A 25267-nucleotide genomic window follows, 5' to 3' on the forward strand; every position below is an offset into this window, starting at 1 on the left:
TGGACCGCATCATTGACATCAAACCTAATTGGATCTTACCTTATGATGTCTAGTCACAAGACACAATGAGAACCAATGAGATGTAATGTTATTGATGTAGCCATCGTATTTGATTTACTAAGTTTATTAAAGATTTGAGATTAAATAACTTACATTTAATTTTGTTTATCAAACAAAGTGACAAAGCAGACTTTGAATATAGTACGAGTAAAAACAATACACATTCACCTTTTGTGCTCGAAGAAATAACTATTTTGTAAAGAATAGTATGCATAGTATTTTTTTTTAAATGCATAAATAATATCCAGTTTAATACTATTTTTAAACTGTATACTATGTAGCATGCATACTATTTTAAAAAGCATACTACAAAAGTATATAATATACACAACAATATATTTACAAATACCGCTTCAGGATTGGCTGCATTCAGACACAGCCACGCTACTCTACAAATCATATCACGTATGCCATGACAGGAGGCGGGACTAACTCGCTTGACAGACGTTTGTTTGGGCCAATCAGTCAACGAAAGACGCTCCTAGCGAGGGGAAAGCAGTCATCGTCAACCCACCACCACAACAAGAATTAAGAAACAGGATAGAGGAAAAAGACAGGTGCTTAGAGAACAGAGGAAACAATGAGTTGGTGATAAATCATGGCAGGTTTACTGGTATAGATGTAATCGACTGTCGCGATTACTTCGTGTTTTGAGCACTTCATCGTGGGGACTATTCGTTATCCAGCTCGGTGAGTGTTTTGATCATTGACAGCCTCTGTAATGTCAACATGAGTTAGCACAATGTTGTAAAGTTGTTTTTATATTGGATATTCGTTATACATTCAATCCTTCCTTTAACATTGATTGGTATTTAATCGCAAAATAATGGCGATTCATGCAGTGTCTCATTTAGATAACACTCTAAATGATAATTGCAAAAAATTATTATGATGTTATTGGATAAATGTAATTGTTTAGCATCAAAAGTGAAAAACGCAAATACAGTGATCCCAACAATAGCAATACAAGTTAGGGAGTGTCTCAAAAGTGCAAAATGCACAAACATCATTTAAAAGACACATTACTCCATGACTACTTTAAAAAGTGTTTCTTTTTATATGTGTTATGTTTATGTTGGTAACATTTTTTTACATTTAGATCATTTTCTTGTGATTTATATCCCTGTTATACCCATTTAATGTAAATTGAATGCTTTAATGAAATGTATTTAACTTTCTGACTTTTTTACCTAAAGATCTCACATCACCTGCAATGTATTTACAGTTTTGTTTTTGGAAATATCTTTTTGTGAATTTTTCTGGAATTTTTAAATACTAAAATCCATTTAACAGCTTGTTAATTTGACCTGATTATGTCACACCACCTGTAATATATTCACAAACACTTGACACACATCTTGCATTACTTGAAATGTGGAAATATGATTTTGTGTATTTTTTCAGTGTATTTTGTTTCATTTTTTTCAGGACAGTTTAAACACAACTAAAGTTTCTGTCTTCAATAGCATTGCATGCTCATGCGAAACCCTTACTATTGTTCTTGTTCCATGTTACACAAAAGTTACTTACATGCTATTTAGCTGATTTCCAAGCAGATGTTTTCCATACACTGAAAGCATATGCTGGTGGATGTCATGCTCCAAACAGGAAGCAAAAGAGTAAAACTCAGTTGTCCTTCCAACTTGTTATATTGTATATATTGTATAATTAATGTAATAACAATGTTACAGTTCCTAGTGAATAACCCATTCACTGCATTAAATAATTTATTCGTGCTATTCCACTTAATTCACACCATTACATTCTATTTGTATGGTGATACACTTATTTTAGAATCTTGGAATTGAAAATTGTTTTTAAATATTATGCACTTTTGCGACAGTCCCTTAATTTGCTCAGCAAATGTCAAATAAATGTCCAATATAGAAACAACTTTACCACAGTAGCTAGCACAGGGGCTAATGAGCTTATCAATATTTAGAAACGAACATCAAAAGGATTATTAATCACGGAGAAATTCTGAACATATGTTTTCCCTTAGACTAATCATTCTATCTGTAACACATTTGGTGATGTCTGTGCTAGGATTAGCTGATAGATTTCTCAGCTGGAGTTAAAAGATCTCTCTATGTGTTGACCTAATTCTACACATTTCCTCTGTTCTCATTACAGAAACACATCTGTGGCCTCTAGTATAGTGGACACATATTCACAACCCTCTCATAACACTACAGAAGTAGTGTGTTTTTAATGCCATGTTTTAGGGAAACTCCAGTTCCAGTACTTTAGAATGCATGTAATAATGGCTAAATGCATTTCTTTATGTATCTAATGATTTTCTTTCTTTTTTTTTATTTTATATAAACTGCTATATGTTATATATGCAATAGTTTGAGTGTTTGTCACATGCACCGTTTATGTCTTTTGTTTAATGGTTCAATATTACCTTGTTTACACATACACTGGCAGCCAAAAGTTTGGAATAATGTACAGATTTAGCTGTTTCAGAAGGAAATTGGTACTTTAATTCACCAAAGTGGCATTCATCTGATCACAAAGTATAGTCAGGACATTCCTGTTGTAAAAAACAGCACCATGACTATTTGAAAAAAGTAATTTTTGATCAAATCTAGACAGGCCCCATTTCCAGCATCCATCACTCCAACACCTTATCCTTGATTAATCATGCTAAATTGCTAATTTGGTACCATAAAATCACTTGCCATTATATCAAACACAGTTGAAAGCTGACAGTTTGTTTTTAAGTTGCCACAGTATGCAATATACTGGCATGTCTTAAGGTTAATATTAGGTCAAAAATGGCAAAGAAAACAGCTTTCTCTAGAAACTTGTCAGCCAATCATTGTTTTCGAGGAACGAAGGCTATACAATGCTTGAAATTGCCAACAAACTGAAGATTTCATACAAAGACGTACACTAAAGTCTTCAAAAACATAGGACAACTGGCTCTAACAAGGACAGAATGAGTTGTGGAAGGCCAGAACTACAACGTTGCAAACAGCAACTAAACAAGAGGATAAGTACATCAAAGTCTCGTTTGAGAATAAGATGCCTCACATGTCCTCAGCTGACAGCTTCATTAAATTCTACCCACTCAACACCAGTTTCATGTACAACAGTAAAGAGAAGACTCAGGGGTGCAGGCCTTATGGGAAGAATTGCAAAGAAAAAGCCACTTTTGAAACAGAAAAACAAAAAGAAAAGGTTAGAGTGGGCAAAGAAACACAGACATTGGACAACAGATAATTGGGAAAGAGCATTATGGATTTTAAACCCATTTAGCTTTTGTGGGATCTGTTAGACTGTAAGGTGCATGAAAAGTGCCTGACAAGACAGCCACATCTGTAGCAAGTGCTACAGGAAGCGTTGGGTGAAATGTCACCCGAGTATCTGGACAAACTGACAGCTAGAATAACAAGGATCTGTAAAGCTGTCATTGCTGTACATGGAGGAAGTAGTTTAAGTAGTTTTCACATTGTAATAGTAATTTTTCACATGATTGTGATCAGTTGAATGCCACTTGGTGAATAAAAGTACCAATTTATTTCCATTACCGCAAAATCTGTACATTTTCCAAACTTCTGGCCACCAGTGTATCTGTGATGTGCCACTTCCTTAATTGGTTTATTTTGCCCTCATAATGGTTTTATGTGTTTGTCCTTATACGTTTAAACCTGTGAGCAATAACCTGTTTCATCAAACTGAAAATCACTCTTTGCTCTGTATTTGTGTGCTCTATATCTTTAGGCAGTAAATTAGCAGTGTTTTATTTCCATTCCCCTGATGTCTGCCGAGGCATCTGGTTCATCCTGTGGGAATGTGGTCACTGCGTCCAGCTCAGCCCCACTGTCCTCCAGCCATGTTGTGGAAGAAAAGGCACAGAGGGGCCTAACAGGAAGTAAATATGTGAAACTCAATGTGGGGGGCACTCTCCACTACACCACTGTCCAGACACTCAGCAAGGAGGATAATTTGCTCAGGAGTTTGTGCTATGGTAGCATGGAGATCACTATTGACTCGGAGGGTAAGAAAATGGGTTCAAATGTGTGAGTGAGGAACAGTTAATTTAATTTTTTGTCTGAAGTAGTCTAGTAAAGCATAAAGTCTGGTTCAGATTGCTGCTCATTCTGACCATTTAGATAAAAAGAGACTTTCTGAACAACACGTAAAGCGACGAGTCATGGTTAATTTTGTTTGTAAGTGCCGTTTAGGGGGAAGTTTATCTGAAATGGATTATAGCCCAATAATAGCCAGTCTGTTATGGTGTTACAATTTATACACACCCCTAAATGTCATGTAGCAACAAAACGAGCCATGCCTGGTTGCCTTAAAAAAGAAATAATTCGACAAATGGCATTGAAGTCTCCATGAATGCTTGTACAGAATACACTAAAATCATGTGTAAAGAGTTTGATCAGAATTTCTGCTCATGGATCATTTAAAGCTGATGTAATTTCTGCGCCATTAGCACCACTGAACAGAATTGCAGAATTGTTTTCAAACAGCTTTCTGAATACGACCCAGTCTGCTGTTGGTCAAACAAACAGATAGCCCCGCCCCAACTCACACAACTGGTTGAGTTAGTGTTTTTCTTTCGAAATGGATGGGTCATTCAAAACAAACAGGAATTGTTATAGCGCCACAGAAACACGTTAGCACTTAAAAAAAGTTATCTACAATTAGCTTCCTTTCAGTTGTCTTTGCGTCTTAAGGGTGCACTCAGTAACTTGTCGTCTTGGCCTCACAGTAACACCTAGTGGTGTGGATGCAGCATCATTCAAAATCAGTAGTTACAGATGCCATTGTAGAAATTCACTATTCATAATCGGCCATGATTAATTTAATCCAAGAGTGGAAGTGTCCAATCACAAGACGGTTACTGAGATTAAGCGAGTAGTATTCAGCTGGTCATGTAATTTTAACATGGCAGCCCCCATGAGGGCGCCCCTACCCCACGTTGAATAAAACAGCTTTTATAAGGTTACTGATCATTCAAAATTACAATTATTTTATTTTCTTTAGGAGCAAAACGTTTTTAATGGGGAAACATTACTGAGTGCACTTTTAAGTTGGGATAAGAGAAAATATTTTAACACTGAAAAAGTCACACTTCAGCTTTAATAATTAATGCCTCAAACTACATTCAGAGGATATTTTATGCAACTAACCTGGCAGATGCACAATCACTACAAATCTAGTGATTTGTGCTTGCTCAAATCACTCATTGCAGCAAACTGGTACTTTGAAAACACAACTGATAAACTCACCAAAATTTCATTAAGCCAGCCAGTCAGATTGGAACTGGTTATTTCAGCCAGTGCTTGCCATTTATGTGTGCATTATATGCATGTTTTAATGTGTGTCCACTCCTCCTCCAAGGCTGGGTGGTGCTGGACAGATGTGGGCGACACTTTTCCCTGGTACTGAACTTCCTACGGGACGGGACAGTTCCTTTGCCAGATAGCACATTGGAGCTGGAGGAGGTGTTGAAGGAGGCACAGTATTACAGGCTCCAGGGCCTTGTGCAGCATTGCCTCACCAACATACAGGTTAGTCACAGGTTCCACAGGACTTCTTGCTTTACATTGCACCGTTCTGCCCACTCATTTACCCAAACACATGTCTCAAGTAAGGAGAATATCATTAGACCATTAGGTGGAGCTCACTGCAGTATTGGCCTGAAGAAACATGCATGGCTCCAGAGAAATAAAATGATCTGTGCCCAGTTTTGAGCCAAGGAAAGTGTGATGATGATCTAACTTTTTGTTATGCTACTACAGTATCAATTTCTAATAGCTTGTTGTTTGATGTTAATACAGAAACACAGGGATGTCTGCAGGGGATGTCACATTCCTATGATCACTTCAGCCAAAGAGGAGCAGAGGATGATAGTCACCTGTAGGAAGGTGAGATAACAGAGATTTCATAAGGATAGTTTACCCAAAAATTAAAATTCTGTCCTCATTTACTCATTCTCATGTTGTACTAAACCTGTATGATGTAATGAGTTGTTAGGCAGAATGACATCCTCAGTCACCATTCACTTTCATTGTATGGAGAAAGGTGCAATGAAAGTGAATTTTGACTGTTACTGCCGAACATTTTAATTATTGTTCCACAGAGGAAAGAAATTCATACAGGTTTGGAACAACATAAGTGTGAGCAAATGAGGACATAATTTCATTTTTGGTTGAACTATCGCTTTAAGGTTTACTTCCCAGAGACAAAAACAACAGATAAAATATACAATCCCTTAATTAACTAAATAAAGTTTTAGCCTGTTGTGTTATGGATGAAATGTGGGACAGAGATATAAATAATTACATTTATTATTAATAATAATAATAATAATAATACGTTTAATACAACTTTAAACAATTACATTTAACAATTGGGATTAGATACGTTTTTTTTGTCTGTTTTTGTTTTATACATTTTCCTTCTTTTCCTTCTTACAGCCAGTGGTGAAACTGCAGAATAACAGAGGGAACAATAAATACTCCTATACCAGGTACATTGAATACTCATTTTCACACCTTCAGAATTTTCATAATAGAATAGTATAGAATAAAGAGTAGAAGTTTGAGTTCATTCAACCTCCGAAAGCACATGAACTCTAATTTAGTTCTATACTGGATCTAAATGTATACGTATTTACTCCTTGTAGTGCAGAAATAGTGCAAGGAAATCATCAAAAAAAATGTCACACATAAATATTCCAGCATTTGAATAGTAATTAGTGTGATCTTGGGAGATTCTTCCTCCTTTGTGCTATAACCTCACTCTCTGGCAAAAGTTGTTACTCCTGAAGAACACTGAAAAATTGTAAATGAACGAGGAACCGTTTAATGTGTGCTCGAGCTGCCTTTTGGTCTTTTTAAACTTCATTATTTGTCCCCATAGCAACTCAGATGATAACCTCCTGAAGAACATCGAGCTGTTTGATAAACTGGGGCTGCGCTTCAATGGCAGAGTGCTGTTCATTAAAGACGTGTTGGGAGATGAGATATGCTGCTGGTCTTTCTATGGCGAGGGACGCAAGATTGCTGAAGTCTGCTGCACCTCCATTGTTTATGCAACTGAGAAGAAACAGACCAAAGTGTGTCAAATGGAATTAAAGGAATAGTTCTCCAAAAAATGAAAATTCTCTCATCATTTACTCTCACCCCTTGCTATCTCGCATGTTTATGGTTTTCTCTCTTCTGCTGAACACAAATGAAGATTTTTAGAAGAATATCTCCTCACAATGCTAATGAATGGCAACCATAACACTAAAGGTCCAAAAAACACGTGAAGTCATCATAAAATTAATCCACACTACTCCAGTGGTTAAATCAATACCTTCAGAAGTGATGGTATAGGTGTGGGTGAGAAACAGATCAATATTTAATTCCTTTTGTACTATAAATTCTCCTTCCTTCCCAATTTCCCAATTGGGGGCCAGGTATGCATGGTCATGGCCCTCCTCGTCACAGACAATTTTAGAAAAATGGTCTTAAATATTTATCTGTTTCTCTCTCTTATATCGCTTCTGAAGACATGTATTTAACCACTGGAGTCTTATGGATTACTTTTATGCTGCCTTTCATACACATCTGGGATGGCATGAGGGTGATTAATTGTTGAGAGAATTTTCCTTTTTGGGTGAATTATCGTTTTATCTGTTGATTTGTCTTTGTATGTACTGCTAGATGTCTTCATAGGCTGTGTATAGGTGTATATAGGCTATTTCAGCCACACACATTACAATCAGGAACATAAAATTAAGCATACAACCATGCAGTCACTTTAGACAGACATTTTTTTCAGTAGAACTCCCTTACAGTGCCCATGATTTGAAAATTAAATGTTCAACCAGCACCTCTAGGTGTGGTGTTTGGATGTCCACATACTTTTGGCTATACAGTATAGTGTATACTGTATGGTGCATATGGTGCTTTTCAGCTGATGAGATGTCATCTGTCTGTTGTCTCACTCCAACTCTTCTTCGTCTGTTCACATAGGTTGAGTTCCCAGAGGCTCGTATCTTTGAGGAGACACTCAACATCCTAATCTATGAAAACGGGCAAGGCTCTGGATCAGGAGGCATGGCCTTGTTGGAGTCAGGGGTTTGTCATCAAGTGTTGGCCAATCAGAGGAGGAGGGGGCGGGTGTAGGGGCCGGGGATAGACGGGTGAGGCGTATCCATGTGCGGAGGCATATTATGCATGACGAGAGGGGTCACAGAGAGCAGACTGTCTACAAAGACTGAGCATTAAGTTGGTTCAAAGAAATAGTGGAATGGTCTTTTAGGGGAGCGGAGTCCTTCTGTAACTGGGGTCCTGTGAACCGATATGCATGTAAAAAAGGATTGGTTGAGGAAAGAAGACAAATTAACTTTGGTACGCTTAATATTGCACTGAAAGGGAGGGGTGGGGGGGTAATTAAGGGCTAGTGTAGACATTTGCCACATTCTGGTGCAAAAAAAAGTTTTTGTGAGAAGTTTACCTTTTTTTTAAATAATTTAATTTATTATTTAGTTAATTTATTGTCCAGACTTTTGAAAATATTTAATGAGTAAATGTGAAATAAGTTGTGAAAGGGTATCTGTCAGTGTTAAATGGTAAACTGTGACAATCTGACTTGTGTGTTTGAATGACAGTTTGAGAGGTACTTGGTGGGGGTTTCATATAGTACAAATGAGTCAGATCTTATGGGAAACTGACAAACATGTTTGCAGCATGTTCTTATAGGCATAGATGATAGAGGATCAGTTTCGATGATCACAGGATCATCATTTGTATGGGCAAGATTCAACCATTACAGACCTGTTTGTAAGACTAATATTGTTTTTTTTTCCTCAACAAAATACTCACAACAGTCTCTGACACCATATTACACATGCCAGTGAACTTTTGTTCACATCAGAAGGATTGAAAATAACACTCATTGTTTGAGTATTAATCTATAAATGATCCTGTAATTAAACTAAGTCCAACAACAGAGAATGCTTTAAAAGTGGGGGATAAACTTTAGGTGCTCAATGGTCAAGGGTGCATATTAGTCCAAAAAAAGCTAAATAACAATGGCGATCTTAATTCATAAAAGTCTTGTATATACAGTACTATGCAGAAGTTTCAGGCACTTAAGATGTTTCACAAAAACTCTTGTTTTTAGTTGGTTATTTATATCTTCAGCGTTAGTGTATCAATAGGAAAAATACATTTTAGACTCTCAACCATTACTTTAGCAAATAGATTTGAATAGAAGAACAGGGAGCCCTGCAACAGATGGCATTGCCCACACTGAACATCAAGTCAGTCTGAGATTACATGAAGAGACAGAAGCAATTGAGACAGCCGAAATATATAGAAGAACTGTGGCCAATTCTCCAAGAATCTTGGGACATCCTATCTGCCACAATCAAGAAAAACTGTGTCCAGGTGTACATAGGAGAATTGGTGCTATTTTGAAGGCAAAGGTGGTCACACCAAATATTCCATCCATCCATCCATCGTCAACCGCTTATCCTGTGTACAGGGTCACGGGTGGCTGGAGCCTATCCCAGCTAACATCGGGCGAAAGGTGGGGACACCAAATATTGATTTAGCTTCTTTTTTTTTTTTATGTTTACTGGACTGTATGATACTAGTTGATAAATCAAAACTATTTATGGCATTATTTTTGAAGACATCCTCACTATGCAACATTTTTCACAAGTGCCTAAAACTTTTACACAGTACTCTCTCTCTGTGTGTATGTGTGTGTGTGTGTGTGTGTGTGTGTATATATATATATATATATACGTGAGACTGATGAAGGCCCATTGATTACAATCCCCTTCACAAAAATGTCTTCATTAATTATGGAAAGCTATACTTGCGGAGACTCACATTTCTAAACCAAAAACATTCCCTAATTTTGCCAACTATGCAATGCCGTCCTGATGTGGTCTTGGTATTTGATCTAAATGGAAATAATATTCCATTAACATTTTCTATAAAATGTATTTTTATTAAATACATGTTATTACTCTGTACTTGAAAAATCACACTCTGTTGCACATTATAATATTTTTTGTATGTTTAATCAATAACTTATTTACAATTGTTAAAAAATTGTAAATCGTAATTCATGTTGACGTTACACGTTTTTATTATTGTTTCTTGTTTTGTTTCTACAAGGTTAATATATTATTCGACTATCGGATGAATAAATCCGGTATCCTGTATATATACTTATATTTAAAAATCCAATTTTTAGACCAATTTAATATTACATAAAATACAAGAACACTGTTAATTGCAACGTCCACGGGTCTCTAGCAGGAGTAGTGCGTGATGACGTGTAGCAACGTGCCTGTGCACGCCACGGCAAAGAGAGCACGCCTAAGTAGGGTGGCGAACATACTACGCAGTGCTGTTTACAAATGTGTAAAACATGGTCAAAGAAGAGGACGCGATCCGAAAGTTCGTCGTGACACAACTTCAGCAGTGTTCGGACCTCAGGTAAACTGCAAGAAAAAAAAATACAGTTTGAAACGGTCAAACGTTAAGGCTGTATCATAATCTCCGGCCTTGAGAAATACTCTCAAAATCATCTCAAAGGAAAAGAGTCCAGCAAGGAAAGCAGAAAGACTTCAGATCACAATAGCTGATATTTACAGATGTCTTCTGGCACGATGCAACGGAAGATGCAATGAAGTGTTACACGAGATGTCACATTAATCCAATGCATAATAACAGGTCACGAAAAAGAGCCTGATTGGATCATACCACAGTGTATTCCTGAAAATATATGCAAACTATCAGGATGTGCTAATCACGTGGTGCTAGGGTTTAATACAGCCATACACCAGATCACACTAGTTATGCTGGTAGCACATCCTGATAGGTATTTTCTGGCTGACAAGATGTGCTTATTAGGTTTTAACACCTTTAATGCTGTTGTAGTATATACAGACAGCTTCTCCTGTGCCTCGACATGTGCTACCCAATATTAGGCTTTACATATTCACAGTTTTGCAAACATGCTTCAACCAGACAAAAGCACCATTTCAAACTCTTACACTTGTGACATCACACAGTATTGTTTTGTTTAATGAACTAAAGCTTCAATAAAGTAATAGTTAACCCCAAAAATGAAAAAGTTATTATTTATTACTCACCCTCAAGTTGTTCCAAATATATGACTGAATTCTGTGGAACATAAACATCTTCATTTTTCATATTTATTTTCATAAATAGCTTATATATTTTTACCATACAATTAAAAAATGATGGAGGCTGTATGTCCCTAACATACTGCCTAACATCTGTTTTTGTGTTCCACAGAAAAAAAGAAAGTCATACAGGTTTGGAATAAGAAGAGGGCGAGAATATGAATACATTAGCGATTTGCATAATGTGTTGGATCATTTCTAGTGTCGATTGTCATATGGCATTCTGCATTGATTTCTTGTGGTCCATCAGAAATACATGCATGTCTAATTTTCTGTTACTCTGCCACTTTTCAGTGCACTGACTTTGGGTATTCTTCGAAGGAGATATTTGCAGCAAGTAGGGAGAGAGTCCCTTAACATGAAGGATAATCAGTTTATGAAGAAAATCGTTGAAGAGGAACTTTTGAAAATGCAGGTGAGAACTTTTTTGCTTGCTCTCTGACCCCATTTACACCTGGGTTAGGGATAATTCACCCAAAAATGAAAATTCTCTCATCATTTACTCACCCTCATGCCATCCCTGATGTGTATGACTTTTTATCTTCTGCAGAGCACAAAGATATTTAGAAGAATATCTCCACATAATCTACACAATGCAAGTGAATTGTAACCAAAAGCACCAAAAAGCAGATAAAGGCAGCATAAAAGTAATCCACAAGCCTCCAGTGGTTTAATCCATGTCTTCAGGAGCGATCCTATTGGTTTTAGGTGAGAATAGACGAAAATGTAACTCCTTTTCCTCTATAAACCTTTACATCAGCAGTATTCTTGGTGATCATGATTTCAAGCTTGATTACACTTGCTATAGCGCCATCTAGCACTTTGGCATGCACCAAGCAGTAGAAAGTGTAACCGAGCTTCAAATCTTGATGTTGCCCAGTGCTTACTATATACAAGGTATACAGTGAAAAAGGAGTTACATAGTGGTGTGTTCTCACCCAAATTTGAAAAATCCCTATTTGATCTAACCGTGGTTATTTGAGACAACTGTGATTATTGGGCATTCAAATTCCAATCACATTTTAATGCTCAAATATGGGAATTTTAAGTGAATATACTGTATAAATGCCATGGACGGCGCATTGTGTGTCATTCAGTTGACTGATGTGTGACAGAGCCACACTGTGGAGGTCAACAATCTCCTGTCTGCACTGTCATCATAGGCTCGTGCCAAGCTCCAGCAAAAATCTAAAAGAACAAGTATAAAATTTGATAATGAATGTAAATGCTCCTGTTTCACTTTAAACGATCGTGTAATGGCAAATGTTCTTGGTTCAATGATACACGCTGTGTTAATGGCATGCAGTGACAGAGGAGATGACGCGCGCTCACTCTATTTCTGTGGAGTGATAAAATTATGAAACGAAATCTCATAGGTTTGGCTTCATGACAAATAAGGGCTTGTGGGTTTAATCAGAGCATTAAAATAACGTGTGAAATTGAAGAAATGTTTTACTATTGCATAATATTATAGATATTATATACAGTGCATTCAGACCCCTTAATTTTTTCACATTTTGTTATGTTGCAGCCTTTTGCTAAAATGCTTACAATATATATATATGTATATATCACATCAATCTACACTCCATACCTCATAATGACAAAGCAAAAAACAGGTTTTTGATAACTGCAAATTTATTATAAATAAAAAACTGAAATATCACATTGACACAAGTATTCAGACCCTTAAAACAGTACTTAGTTGAAGCACCTTTGGCAGTAATTACAGCCTCAAGTCTTTTTAGTATGACGCGACAAGCTTTGTACACCTGGATTTGGGGATTTTCTACCATTCTTCCTCTGCAGATCCTTTCAAGATCTGTCAGGCTGGATGGGGATTGTCGGTGGACAGCCATTTTCAGCTCTCTCTCTAGACAGGTCTGCCAACCCACAGGGCTGCTGAGAGTCACACAATTGACACTGTTCTAACGCTCTCACGCCACATGTCCCTTTTCTTATGCAGTGATAATATTGTGGAGCAGACAAGACAGAGCAGGCAGCACTCTGTTGCAGCGAGTAATTCAGACCAATCAAGGGGAAAACGGCAGCAAATCGTCTCTTCCTCTCCTCTCACACACTCAACACAATCCTGTCTCTGAGCTCTCATGGCTTGGTTTTTGCTCTGATATGCATTTTCAGATGTGAGACCTTACTGTATATAGACAGGTGTGTGCCTTTCCAAATCATGTCCAATCAATTGAATTTGCCACAGGTGGACTCAAAGTAAAGTGAAGAAACATCTCAAAGATGATCCAGAGAAATGGGATGCGCCTGAGCTAAATTTCAAGTGTCATAGCAAAGGGTCTGAATATTATGTCAATGTGTTATAGCAGTTTGTTCTTTTTAATAATTTGCAGTTATCAAAAATTAAATTGAATTTAATAAATTTAAATATTTTAGCATAAGACTGCAACATGACAAAATGTGAAAAAATTAAGGGGTCTTTATACATTCTGAATGCACTGTACATATAATAAATATCTATCTATATATATATATATATATATATTTTTTTTTTTATAAAAAAAGACATTTTAATATTTTGAAATATTTAGATTTGTAAAAATATTTCATGTCATTCATAAGTTTGTAAAGCCTTAAAAGGAAATAATATTTATAGCTATTTTATTTTTTTATTTATATATTTGAAGTTAAATATGTAAAGTGACATTCTTTTCTTTTTTATGTTTTTTGGATTTTTTTCCCCCTTTTTCTCGAGGACTTAAAAGAATGTGCTTTTAAGTCCTCGTGGTCGCATAGTGACTCGCCTCAATCCGGGTGGCGTGGAAAGAATCCCAGCTGCCTCCATGTCTGAGACTGTCAACCCGCGCATCTTATCACGTGGCTTGTTGACCGTGTTGCCACAGAGACATAGCACGTGTGGAGGCTTCACGCCATCCACTGCGGCATCCACGCACAACTCAACACGCATCCTACCGAGAATGAAACACATTATAGTGACCAAGAGGAGATTACTCCATGTGACTTTACCCTCCCTAGCAACCGTGCCAATTTGGTTTCTTAGGAGACCTGACTGGAGTCACTCAGCATGCCCTGGGATTTGAACTAGCGAACTCCAGGTGTGATAGCCAGCGTCTTTACCTCTGAGCTACCCATGACTATTAATTGTGAAAGCCCTTAATGAGGCAATTCATTATCACAGCCCTCAAATAGACATTAATCGTCATAATTGTCACAATTAATTGTCAGCAAAATTTCATAATCGTGACAGCCCTATTCAAAGGTTTGGCCACCATTCAGTTGCATTGAAATGACCAACAGAGCTGAGATATTCTTCTTGAAATCTTCATTTCTCTTCTGCAGAAGAAAATTCATACACATCTGGGGTGGCATGAGGGTGAGCAAATAAGCAAATTTTCTTTTTTTTTTTGTGAACCATCACTAAGATATGTTTCAGGTGATCCGATCACATGTGGTCAGTGTTCAATACAGGATTAAACGGGATGCAAAACATTTTGTGCTCAGATCACAAAAACCACATTCAAAGGTTGTCAAAAATGCATATGATCGCATTTGAGGCAAAAACACTATCCATCCTGAATGCGTCCCGACAGTAATGAAGCACTACCCCTCATCTGTCAATCAACCGCTGCACTAAAACAAGAATTTAAACTTTGAAAGGAAAAAAGAAATAACCGGCTGATCTGAAAATGTAAAAAAGTGGATACATACACAAGCAAAAGTACTTCACGGATCTTCTTCAGTGTGTCTTGAGATTAACATGCAGTGACACAGATGACAAGCACACACATGTGAATCTACTTTAACTTCCTGAGACCCGAGTGTGACTGCTGTGTGCATTTTCCATTTGTCTATTTGATTTGTAACTAGTATCACCTAATACATTATTATTATTCATAGGTTTTTATTTTATTTTATGAGCTAATAGTTTTCTTAAAAATGTATGTGCTCCCTATATGGGGACAGCGGGACTAAGTTGTGAAATTTTAAATAATACCAAGCTATAGAAAGTCAGATTTTATTAGAAAGTCAAAATTTATCAAATAGTTTGTTTCCAGGAGTGTTGGTTATTCTTGTTTTTGACACGTTACTGATATTACAGCGGATTTTCTGTAAAGCTGCTTTGTGACAATGTTTACTGGGAAAGCACAAATAAAAAACTATACAAATAAAAATGATTTGACTTTTATATTACAATGTTTTTTTCTGCTTTGGCAACCAAATCTCAATGTTCTGTCTTAGCACTGTCAAACAAACAAGTGATAGTGCTGAAGCATTTAACACTCATCAAATAGAATAAATAATTTTGATTTAAAGTAATGATCAGCATTGTCCAATCACTTCCAACCATGTTAAAATTTAGCATTATAAGTTCTCAATCTAAGTACTGATCACTATTGTCCCATGTCTACTAAACGTGTTCAGTGGTGCAAACATAATCTGCAGCCTGAAACTAAACTTTTGGTTGGAAGTTTAGCTGCATAGGAAAGCTATAGGATGCTCCCTTGATCCCCATTTAGTGTGCTGTCTGTCTGCACTGGACTCATTTAGACAGACAGCACACTAAATGGGGATCAAGGGAGCATCCTATAGCTTACCTATGCAGCTAAACATCTGACCAAAAGTACACTATAGTCCTTGTCTGCGGTCATTGCATTTGTAAAATTTCAGAATGCCATATTGGATGAAACTAGTGACTCTTTTGACTCAAACAAAATATATTGTAAAAACTTAATTAGGTTTCTTACCAGATGTATTTTTGTTGCCGTTTCTTCTAAAGACAAACTCCACTGAGATCGGCACCATATTGTTTTATCACAGGATTTGGTGCATCAAAATGTTAACCCTTTACTAACAGCCCAGAGTGTCCTGAACTGAGTTCAGTTGGTTTAAATTAAATTATGCATAGCATATTGTGAAGATAAAACACACATGGGTCGCATGAGGTTAATGAGTACTTCTGTTTGAAATCTTGTGTTTTTTTTTAGATTCGATTTCAGCTGGAGAAACAGCGCACTGTTTAGTTTTTTTTAGATTTCCTTGTTTTTTCGTGCTTTATTATTACGCAGTAACACACTGGCATAGTGATTGATGTATGTCGTCATGAAATCAGAGACCCTTCCCTTTGAATCTGAACACAAGTAGTCACAGGAGACGCATTTAAGTGATTAGGTGTAAACCGTGATGTGTCTCGCCTGACCACATGTGATTGGATCACCCAACATGCATCTTAATACCAGGTGTAAACTGGGTCTCAGATATGCTTTATAGAACATCCCTTTGAAATGAATTGGCGATTTCCATGAATGGTGTGCAAATGTGGGTGTCCTTACCGATGTTATACATATTCATTTGGGAAGAAGGGCGAATGCAGATTAATCCACAGAATGTACTTTTTAAAGATTTGGATAAGGGGAAAAACCTATTTTGTTACCTTGTGTTGGTTTTGTAAGTGTCCAAGCAACAATTTTCTTACCATACAACATTTTTTGGATAGTTTTAAAGTGAATTTTACAGAAACTGTCCAAACACACAGGGCTTCCATAGACTTGCATTAGAGAAGAGCAAAAGCTTGTTTGATAATATAGTGGACAACAAAAGTTGTACTAATGGCCAGTAATATTTTAGGACGTGGTTTTAGTGGAGGACCTCTTTAAAATTTCAGGTCAGCAGTGATGACGAGCCTCTTGTTAAGTTTGTAGCTCCACCAAAAATCCAGAGCAAAAGAAAAAGGGTGGATGATGATGATGATGGGGATGAAGGCTTAGAGAATAAATTGTTGGGAAGGACAAAGAGATCACACCTCGACGAGACTTCTCCAGGTAACCATGCTGCATTTGTGGAGCTTGTCCTTGTTTCATACACTTATCAGGATGTTGCTTGTTTAAGTGGGTCCACCGAATATACCATATGCATGCTTAACTTTCTAAAGTTATCTTGTCCAGATTCCCCCGACTCTGGAATAGAGAAAATGAATGAGGCTGGACAAAAAGAGGAAGAAGCTGGAAGTGATCATACAGATGAAGACAATGAAGAGGAACAGGAGAAAAAGAGCACTATGAAAAAAGTAACACAGCAGAAAAAGAATAAGAGTGGGGGCAAGCAGAGCTCAAAAGGAAGGGACAACAAGAAGAAAAAGATTCCTGAGAAGAGAAGGAATAAATTAGAGAGTGAAGAAGAGGAGGATGATGAGTTGGATGATTCAGATGAAGAGGGAAAGCAAAATACAGCAAGGAAAGGAGAGAAAAATAAAAAAGATGAAGAGGATTCAGCTAGCGAGGAAACGAGTGATAAACTGACAAAAAACTGCAGCAGTGAGTCTGCGGATGAAAGAGGGAAAAGCAAAAAGAAGATAAAGAAGAAAAGAAAAGAGACGGATGCTATGAAAGAAATTGAGAGACAAGTGTTTGGGAGTAGCTCTGAGACTGAAGACGAGAAAAAAGAAAGCACTAAAACGTGGAAGAGAAGCAGCTCTGAAAGTGAAGCAACTGCTGAGAGTGAAGAGGAGAAAGATAAAAGGGAGGATGCTGCTGATTTATCTTCCAAAGTGATGGAGAACAATAGTAAGCATGGCCTATATTTACACACAGGGTCCAAAATCAATAGAAAAGTTGAAAAATTTAAATAAAAAAAGAAAATTAATCTCATTTACGGCTTACTAAAAAAAAAAAATGTTTTTAAGATTTACGCATGTCAATTTCATAACAACATTTCATTGAATTCCATTTAAATTGAATTGAGTAATCTTTAATAAAATATTTTTAGTTTTATTTACTTTTGTGAAATATTTCACAATTCAGTTTGCAGTTGTATCAGGATTCCCACGGTCATATAAAACCTGGAAATATCAGGGAATTTAAAAATTTGGATTTCCTGGCCAGGAAATGCCATGGAAATTAATGAAATCTTCTAAGTCATGGAAAAATCATGTATTTATTTTATTTTTATTTTATTTTTATAGTTAATATATTTATTTGGTATGCTCTTTCCTAAAATGTCTTTACTGGTGATACTTTGCACTGGATTAAAAACACTGTGAAGAGTTTAAAATGTATCATATTATTTAGAATACCTGACCAATTAAAGACAACGATGTGCTGCCAATAACCGCCCATTTTAGGATTCACACAATGTGTTCGTATGGATTAAATTTAAAATGAAATGTTTTCAGTTGAACTTTTGTCAAACAATTTTTGATTGTTTTTTCTCAAATTATTTCGGTGCTATTGTCAGAATTAAAGGCATGGGCATGGAAATAAGCTTTCAAGTCATGGAAAATTAATGGAAATTCATTGGTTGAAAGAGTGGGAACCCAGTTTTATGAAATTCAAATGCTTAAATCTTAAAAGGCTAAAATATCTTTTTTTTTCTTCTTTCTTTTCTGTGGAACGTGAAAGGAGATTTTGGGAAAAACGTTTAGTCTTAGACACCCTTTACTTTTACTGTATGGAAAAAATAGGAACTAAATGATGACTGAGGCAGTCAGTCCCCAACAAACACTGGCAGAGGTGACATAAGAACATGTTCTTACATTTCTTTACCTATATTATTTAAATTTGTATTTTTTTTTTTTTTTTTTTCTTCAGAGAAAAAAAAATTACTTGAAAACCAGGAGGAGGAAGCAGAGGACTCTTACTCCTCTCTTTCCTCACTGGAGGACGAGGAAGAACAAGAGAAGGACAAGAAGGAGGGAAAACAGAAGAGCGTAACTAAACTTGATGAGATGTGATGAGGGGGAGAGTGCAACCAGAGGAAAGGCAAGATAAATTGATCCTTGATTACTGTCTCATCCCATTTTGTTAATCAGCATATCTCTCAAAAATGCTTTCTCTTTTTTTCCTTAATTACAGTCTATAACATTTTAAGATGAAGTCAGAAGTTTACACTCACCTTAGCCAAATGCATTTAAACTCAGTTTTTCACAATTCCTGACATTTAATCGTAGAAAACATTCCCTGTTTTAGGTAATTTAGGATCACTATTTCAAGAATGTGAAATGTCAGAATAATTGTAGAGAGAATTATTTATTTCAGATTTATATCTTTCATCACATTCCCAGTGGGTCAGAACTTTACATCAATGTAGCATTGCCTTTAATTTTTTAAATTTGGGTTAAACATTCTGGGTAGCCCTCCACAAGCTTCTCACAAATAGTTGCTAGAATTTTGGCCAATTCCTCCAGACAGAACTGGTATAACTGAGTCAGATTTGTAGGCCTCCTCGCTCACACATGCTCTTTCAGTTCTGCCCACAAATTTACAATAGGATTGAGGTCAGGCCTTTGTGATGGCCACTCAAATACCTTCACTTTGTTGTTCTTAAGCCATTTTGCCACAACTTTGGAGGCATGCTTGGTGTCATTGTCCATTTGGAAGACCAATTGCAACCAAGCTTTAACTTCATGGCTAATGTCTTGAGATGTTGCTTCAATATATCCACAACTTTTTCCTTTCATCATGATGCTATATATTTTGTGAAGTGCACCAGTCCCTCCTGCAGCAAAGCACCCCCACAACATGATGCTGCCTCCCCCATGATTCACAGTTGGGATGGTGTCCTTCAGCTTGCAGGCCTCACCCTTTTTCCTCCAAACATAACGATGGTCATTATGGACAAACAGTAAAATTTTTGTTTCATCAGACCAGAAGACATTTCTCCAAAAAGTAAGATCATTGTCCCCATTTGCACTAGCTAACAGTAGTCTGGCTTTTTTATGGCAGTTTTGGAGTAGTGGCTTCTTCCTTGCCGAGCAGCCTTTCAGGTTATGTCGATATAGGACTTGTTTTACTGTGGATATAGATACTTGTCTACTTGTTTCCTCCAGCATCTTCACAAGGTCCTTTGCCATTTGATGGGATTGATTTGTACTTTTTGCACCAAACTTAGTTCATCTCCAAGAGAGAGAATGCATCTCCTTCCTGAGCAGTATTGTGGCTGCGTGGTTGCATGGTGTTTATACTTGCGTACTATTGTTTGTACAGATGAAGTTGGTACCTTCAAGCATTTGGAAAGTGCTCCCAAGGATGGACCAGACTTGTGGAGGCCCACAATTGTTTTTATGAGGTCTTGGCTGATTTCTTTTGATTTTCCCATGATATCACGCAAAGAGGCACATTAGCGAACAGAACAAAGCCTAATCTGTCTCTGGAACTGTCACTGTTATGTAATGTTATTTAATGTTAAATAGCCTTCACATTTCTTGTTTTAGATTATTATTAAATATTATATATTATATTATTAAAATATAATTAGGATCCAGTGTTTTAGTCTAGACCACCTAAACCACGACCAAGACCAGAGTGTATCGAAACCGAGACAAGACCAAGACCAGACCAGTGCTAGTCCCACACTGCATGACACACTTACGATAAAATGTGGAACATGCAAACAATAGGCACTCCTCAAATTGATCTGAAAGATCCACATTCCCATAAAAACAGCCACAGAAAACAAATGAAGATTCCTCTTCATCCACCTCTTTATTGCCATATATATATATATATATATATATATATATATATATATATATATATATATATATATATGTGTGTGTGTGTGTGTGTGTGTGTGTGCACGCATCATGAGAAATGTCTTGATAAAATAATAAAAAGGCATTGCAGAGGTGAATTTCATGTGTGAATTTTCCTTTGTTTTCTATGAGCAAACAAATACAAACACTAAGGAGCTGAAATCAACTTAAACATCTTTATACATGCCCTGTTTCCTCAATCTCTCACAAAGTTAACACTGCCTTAGCTACATCCCTCAATATGTTAACTAAATTAGGTAGCTTGCACACCTAGCTATGTGGCAAATAGCTGGCAAGCAACTGAAACTAGCGCCCTAATAAAAATTAAATACATAGGTAGCTAATAAGGCCCTGACACACTAAGCGGACGGTCGGCCGTCATGCCGTCGGTGAGCGTCTGACGGGTTAGTTTTGGCGGTGTGTTCCACACCGTTGGCTGAAGTCGTTCCCCATCTGCATTTTTCCGGCAAATTGAGCATGTTGAATCGCAGTGGATCTTGTCGGTGGGTCGGATCATTCTGATCTGTTCAGCTTAGAGAACCAGTGCATGAGAAGAAAAATGGAAGTGACAAAGCAAGCAAACGACGAAATCAAGAGGGAACACATAGAACTCGCATTTCTCATTCCAATATGCAAATATTTTCAAATGACATGGCTGTCTGGAGCGAGGCAAGTGAAGATGAATTAATAAGCATGATTTAGAAGAGGCCAGCTCTGTATGACATTAAGGCAAAAAAACGGTAGCTTTTCATATGTTAACTTCGTTTCACTCACATTGTCTTCCAAATGTGCCATGAAGTGCATCTGAATAGATCCATTAATCACCATTTCTCCAGTTTGCAGGTTATTGTTTTTGCAATGCCCTGTAATTGTTATGAATGTTTGGTGAACAGGTGTAAGAATCTATTGTATTACATCCTTCTCATGGTGAATACATTTTTTTTAAGGAACCTTCGGCTGATAGTGATTCCTATTCACCCTCAGATGGCAACAACACTGACACCTGGACCAGCACCCATGAAGAGCCCAGCTTCTTTGAGGCTGAGCCATGGCCCAGTACTCCCCTATCTGAAGCCGCCATCTGTGGAGCAGAGTCCACAGCGCTGAGAGAGGAGCCTTTGCCAAGCACCTTCACACTAAGGCCTCAGGGGAAGATGCTGGACGAATCCTCCAGTGAGGAGTCCACAAACTTGTTGCGCACCATTGGTAAAACCCTGGAAAATTTAGCATCACAGGAAAACACCAATGATGCCATCTCCGCCTATTGCAAGAACCTTGAGCACAGAATGCGGAATTTGCCCCCACATTTACTGCCACATTTCCAGCATGAGGTTGACAACTGCATTTTCAAGTACTCAGTGGGCCAGAACCATGCATTAGAAAGAAGCCTTTGATGGACAGTTTACACACCTGTAATGCTTTATGGCAAAAAAAAAAGTAAAGGGATGTGCATATTGTAAATTGTATTGTAAATATTTCATGGACAATTGTATTTTATATTTTAAGTATCTATTTTTTATTTTTATTTATTTGCCTAATAAGAATTATATTGCCCATTGTACTGCACATTTCAAAATAAAATGCTTTGACTTTGGGTAAAAATATTTGCACTCTTTCTCAAAAAGTTATCAAAACAATAAGTTGGAAAATTCATACATTTATTTAGCAATTTCAGACCATAGTTATAAAACCAAGGCTAAGTACTGGCAACAAACATGTTTGTCATTGTACTATATTCACACTTTTCCTATATTTGCATACATACACATGCTATATTTTGCCCCACTGAAAGGGCAATGCATCAATGTCTGAATTAAAGTACTGGCATAGTTAATCCCTGAGCTATTTTGGCTTGTGTTGTACTGTTGGTTGTGTGTGGCAGAGAGCCCTGCTGAAGGTCAGGGTCTTGTCTCCCATCTTCCTGGGACATTGTCATGATCTGGTCCTTCCTAGTTGATTCCCACCATTTATAGTTCACTGCACTCTGTACACTGAAAGTTCTGCAGAGCACAGCAAGCCAAAACAGTGTCCTCACTTTGGCAGTTTTGAATATTAATGGTGGTTAAAAAGACACAAAAAAGTTTTGCTAGGATGCCAAGTGCATTTTCTACCTCCCTCCGAGCTCATGAAAGCCTGTAATTGAAGATGCTTTGCTCTACAGATAGCCTGTGGTTTGGATATGGCTTCATGAGGTACTCCTTCAAGGGAAATGCCTCATCTGCCACAATGCAATAAGGAGCCAGCAGGTCAGATTAAGGAAGTGGTGCAGGGGCTGGGATGTTCAATGTTCTGTTCTCCAGGGCATCCTGCAGTGAGCATCCACTAAACCATCTGAAATCCGCCCATTGCAACCCACATCTACGTACAGGAATCTGTAATTGCTGTTGACCAATGCCATTAGAACTATGGAAAATGTATGCTTTAGTTGAAGAATGTTGATCCATCCTGGTGGGGGGTGAATGTTTACATTTTTCCCATCCCAGGCAGTTTTTGGGAAGTTCCACTAAGCCTGGAAGCAATTGTCTATTGCTGTCACACTTCCGCTGTGTCTGGGCAGTGAAAAACAAGAAAATAAAATGTAAAACACAAGTAGTTTCATATGTCAGACCCTTGATAACTCGGCCATGTTTCACTGTCCGAATTAATTGCTGTATTGTTGACATTCCCACTCAGAACTGGTAAGAAATGCTCTTGACGCTTTCTTGTGTAAATATTACAAGCACAATACTGCAGGGTTCCTAATTTCCTACACCCTTTCCATAGTCAAATCAAACACTTCATGCAATTTCAAGAACCTTACAACTGTGGTAAATTACATATGTATAGCTAATACCCACTAAATCTCTTTGGGTGTGGGGTGAAGATGAGATTAGATATAGATGCTGCATTCCATTTAAAACATATTTGGGATATTCCACTTGATATCTGACTAAATGCATTCCATTGCCAGATGCTTGGAAAATTATGTTTAATGAAACAAAACTGCAATGCTCCCGTTAGCTTGGCAGGTGTTTGACTGTCACCAGAGATGTCTCCTAACAACTAAATTCATAAAAAATCTGCAACACTAGCATTTGTGTTACAGGTGTACAATTATCAAGAGAGTATAATTTACCATGATTTGTAGACCTGCTTCTCTGCTAATGTTTGTTAAACAATCTTTACTATCATGTAATGTAGGAACTTTGAATAATTTATCAATATTATTTAATAAAAGTGAATGTTTATCACTAATTTTGTATATCTTCCTGTCTGCCAACATGATTGTGTGATGTCACACACCTAAATCTCTGAAATCGTAGTTCCTTTATGTCCTCGTCTCGTTAGGTAGATCTGATGCTGGGGATGATGATGATATCATGTCTCTCGCTGCATCAGGCAAATGGTCAGTGGATGATGTTGCCACTCCTCCCCCAACGAGGGCGAGGAACGTGCATGCACCACTGACGAAGTTGCTTCATGTCCTTACAAGGGTGGTCGAAGAGCTTCAACCTGACTGGTCTCCCCCAGAGGAATCTGAACAGTCTTGCCTTGATGAATGGTTCCAGCAGTCCGGACACCATCAAACGGCAGCATCCTGCACAATTCTTCCCCGAAGTTCATAACGAACTATTGAAGTCCTGGCGCGTGACCTTATATGGTGCACTCGCATTATGCCCAATTACCCCTGTGGAGGAGGCGGTAGCAGCACACCTCTGCCCATGTACATCCTTCCACACCGTGTCTACAAACGTCCGCACTGGCGGGAAAAGCTTACTCTGCAGCAGAACAAGCTTGACCAGCACTCCACACAATGGCAGTGCTCCAGGGCAGAAATGAGTGATTAGGAAAAAGCCACTCTTTTGGATGCTCCAGTGTCTCGAGCCGGACTTTTTAGCGGCTCTATGAATAAGTTTGCTGAGCGTTATGTCGCGATTCAGCAGCAGTCACAGGCTATGAGAGCCCCAATGGAGTATATCACAACCGGTTAGCCATCGCTCTTGTTTTGAGCCAATCCTGGATCTGAGACATTTAAATCACACACTTATAAAGTACCTATTCAAATTGATTACTCAGAAATGGATCTTATAGCATGTATGCCCACACGATTGGATTGCTTTGATAGATGATACGGATGCATACTTTCATATCCAAATTGTACAACATCACAGGATGTTTTTGAGATTTATGCTCAAGAGAACAGCGTATCAATTCAAAGTCCAGCGCTTCGGACTGCCTTTTGCTCTTCGCACATTCACAAAGCGTATCGGTGTGGTTCTCGCCCCTCTGAGACTGAGCGGTGTACGCATCTTGAACTACCTTGCCAATTGGCTGTTACTGCCACAATCAGAGGCTTTGTTTTGCCAGCACAGACTTACTGCTTCAGCCATTCTACAGTGTAAAATGGGGAGAACATTTCCACTGAAATTTGTTTCAGAAAGCATTGGGATTTGTGGTAGCGGCATCCATTCCATTAGGTCTCGTACACATGGCTCTTCAGTGCTGGCTGAAGCGCCATGCATCACTATATC

General features: G+C 37.7%; 1 protein-coding gene and 1 pseudogene across 1 annotated transcript in view; both read left to right on the plus strand.

Annotated features, from left to right (window-relative positions):
* The first annotated feature begins 550 nt into the window (after nucleotides 1-550).
* Nucleotides 551-9584, plus strand: LOC127647988 (BTB/POZ domain-containing adapter for CUL3-mediated RhoA degradation protein 1-like; annotated as a pseudogene).
* An 811-nt stretch (nucleotides 9585-10395) lies between these two features.
* The window catches only part of LOC127647948 (HIRA-interacting protein 3-like), a 28403-nt gene continuing 13531 nt past the window's right edge, over nucleotides 10396-25267 (plus strand). The window contains 6 exon segments of the mRNA XM_052132477.1: nucleotides 10396-10529; nucleotides 11537-11657; nucleotides 16893-17049; nucleotides 17173-17796; nucleotides 18829-18950; nucleotides 18952-18984. Of these exon segments, the coding sequence (XP_051988437.1) occupies nucleotides 10462-10529; nucleotides 11537-11657; nucleotides 16893-17049; nucleotides 17173-17796; nucleotides 18829-18950; nucleotides 18952-18984 (1125 nt within the window). The 5' untranslated portion in view covers nucleotides 10396-10461.

This window comes from Xyrauchen texanus, chromosome 8, assembly GCF_025860055.1.
Source record: "Xyrauchen texanus isolate HMW12.3.18 chromosome 8, RBS_HiC_50CHRs, whole genome shotgun sequence".
NCBI lineage: Eukaryota > Metazoa > Chordata > Actinopteri > Cypriniformes > Catostomidae > Xyrauchen > Xyrauchen texanus.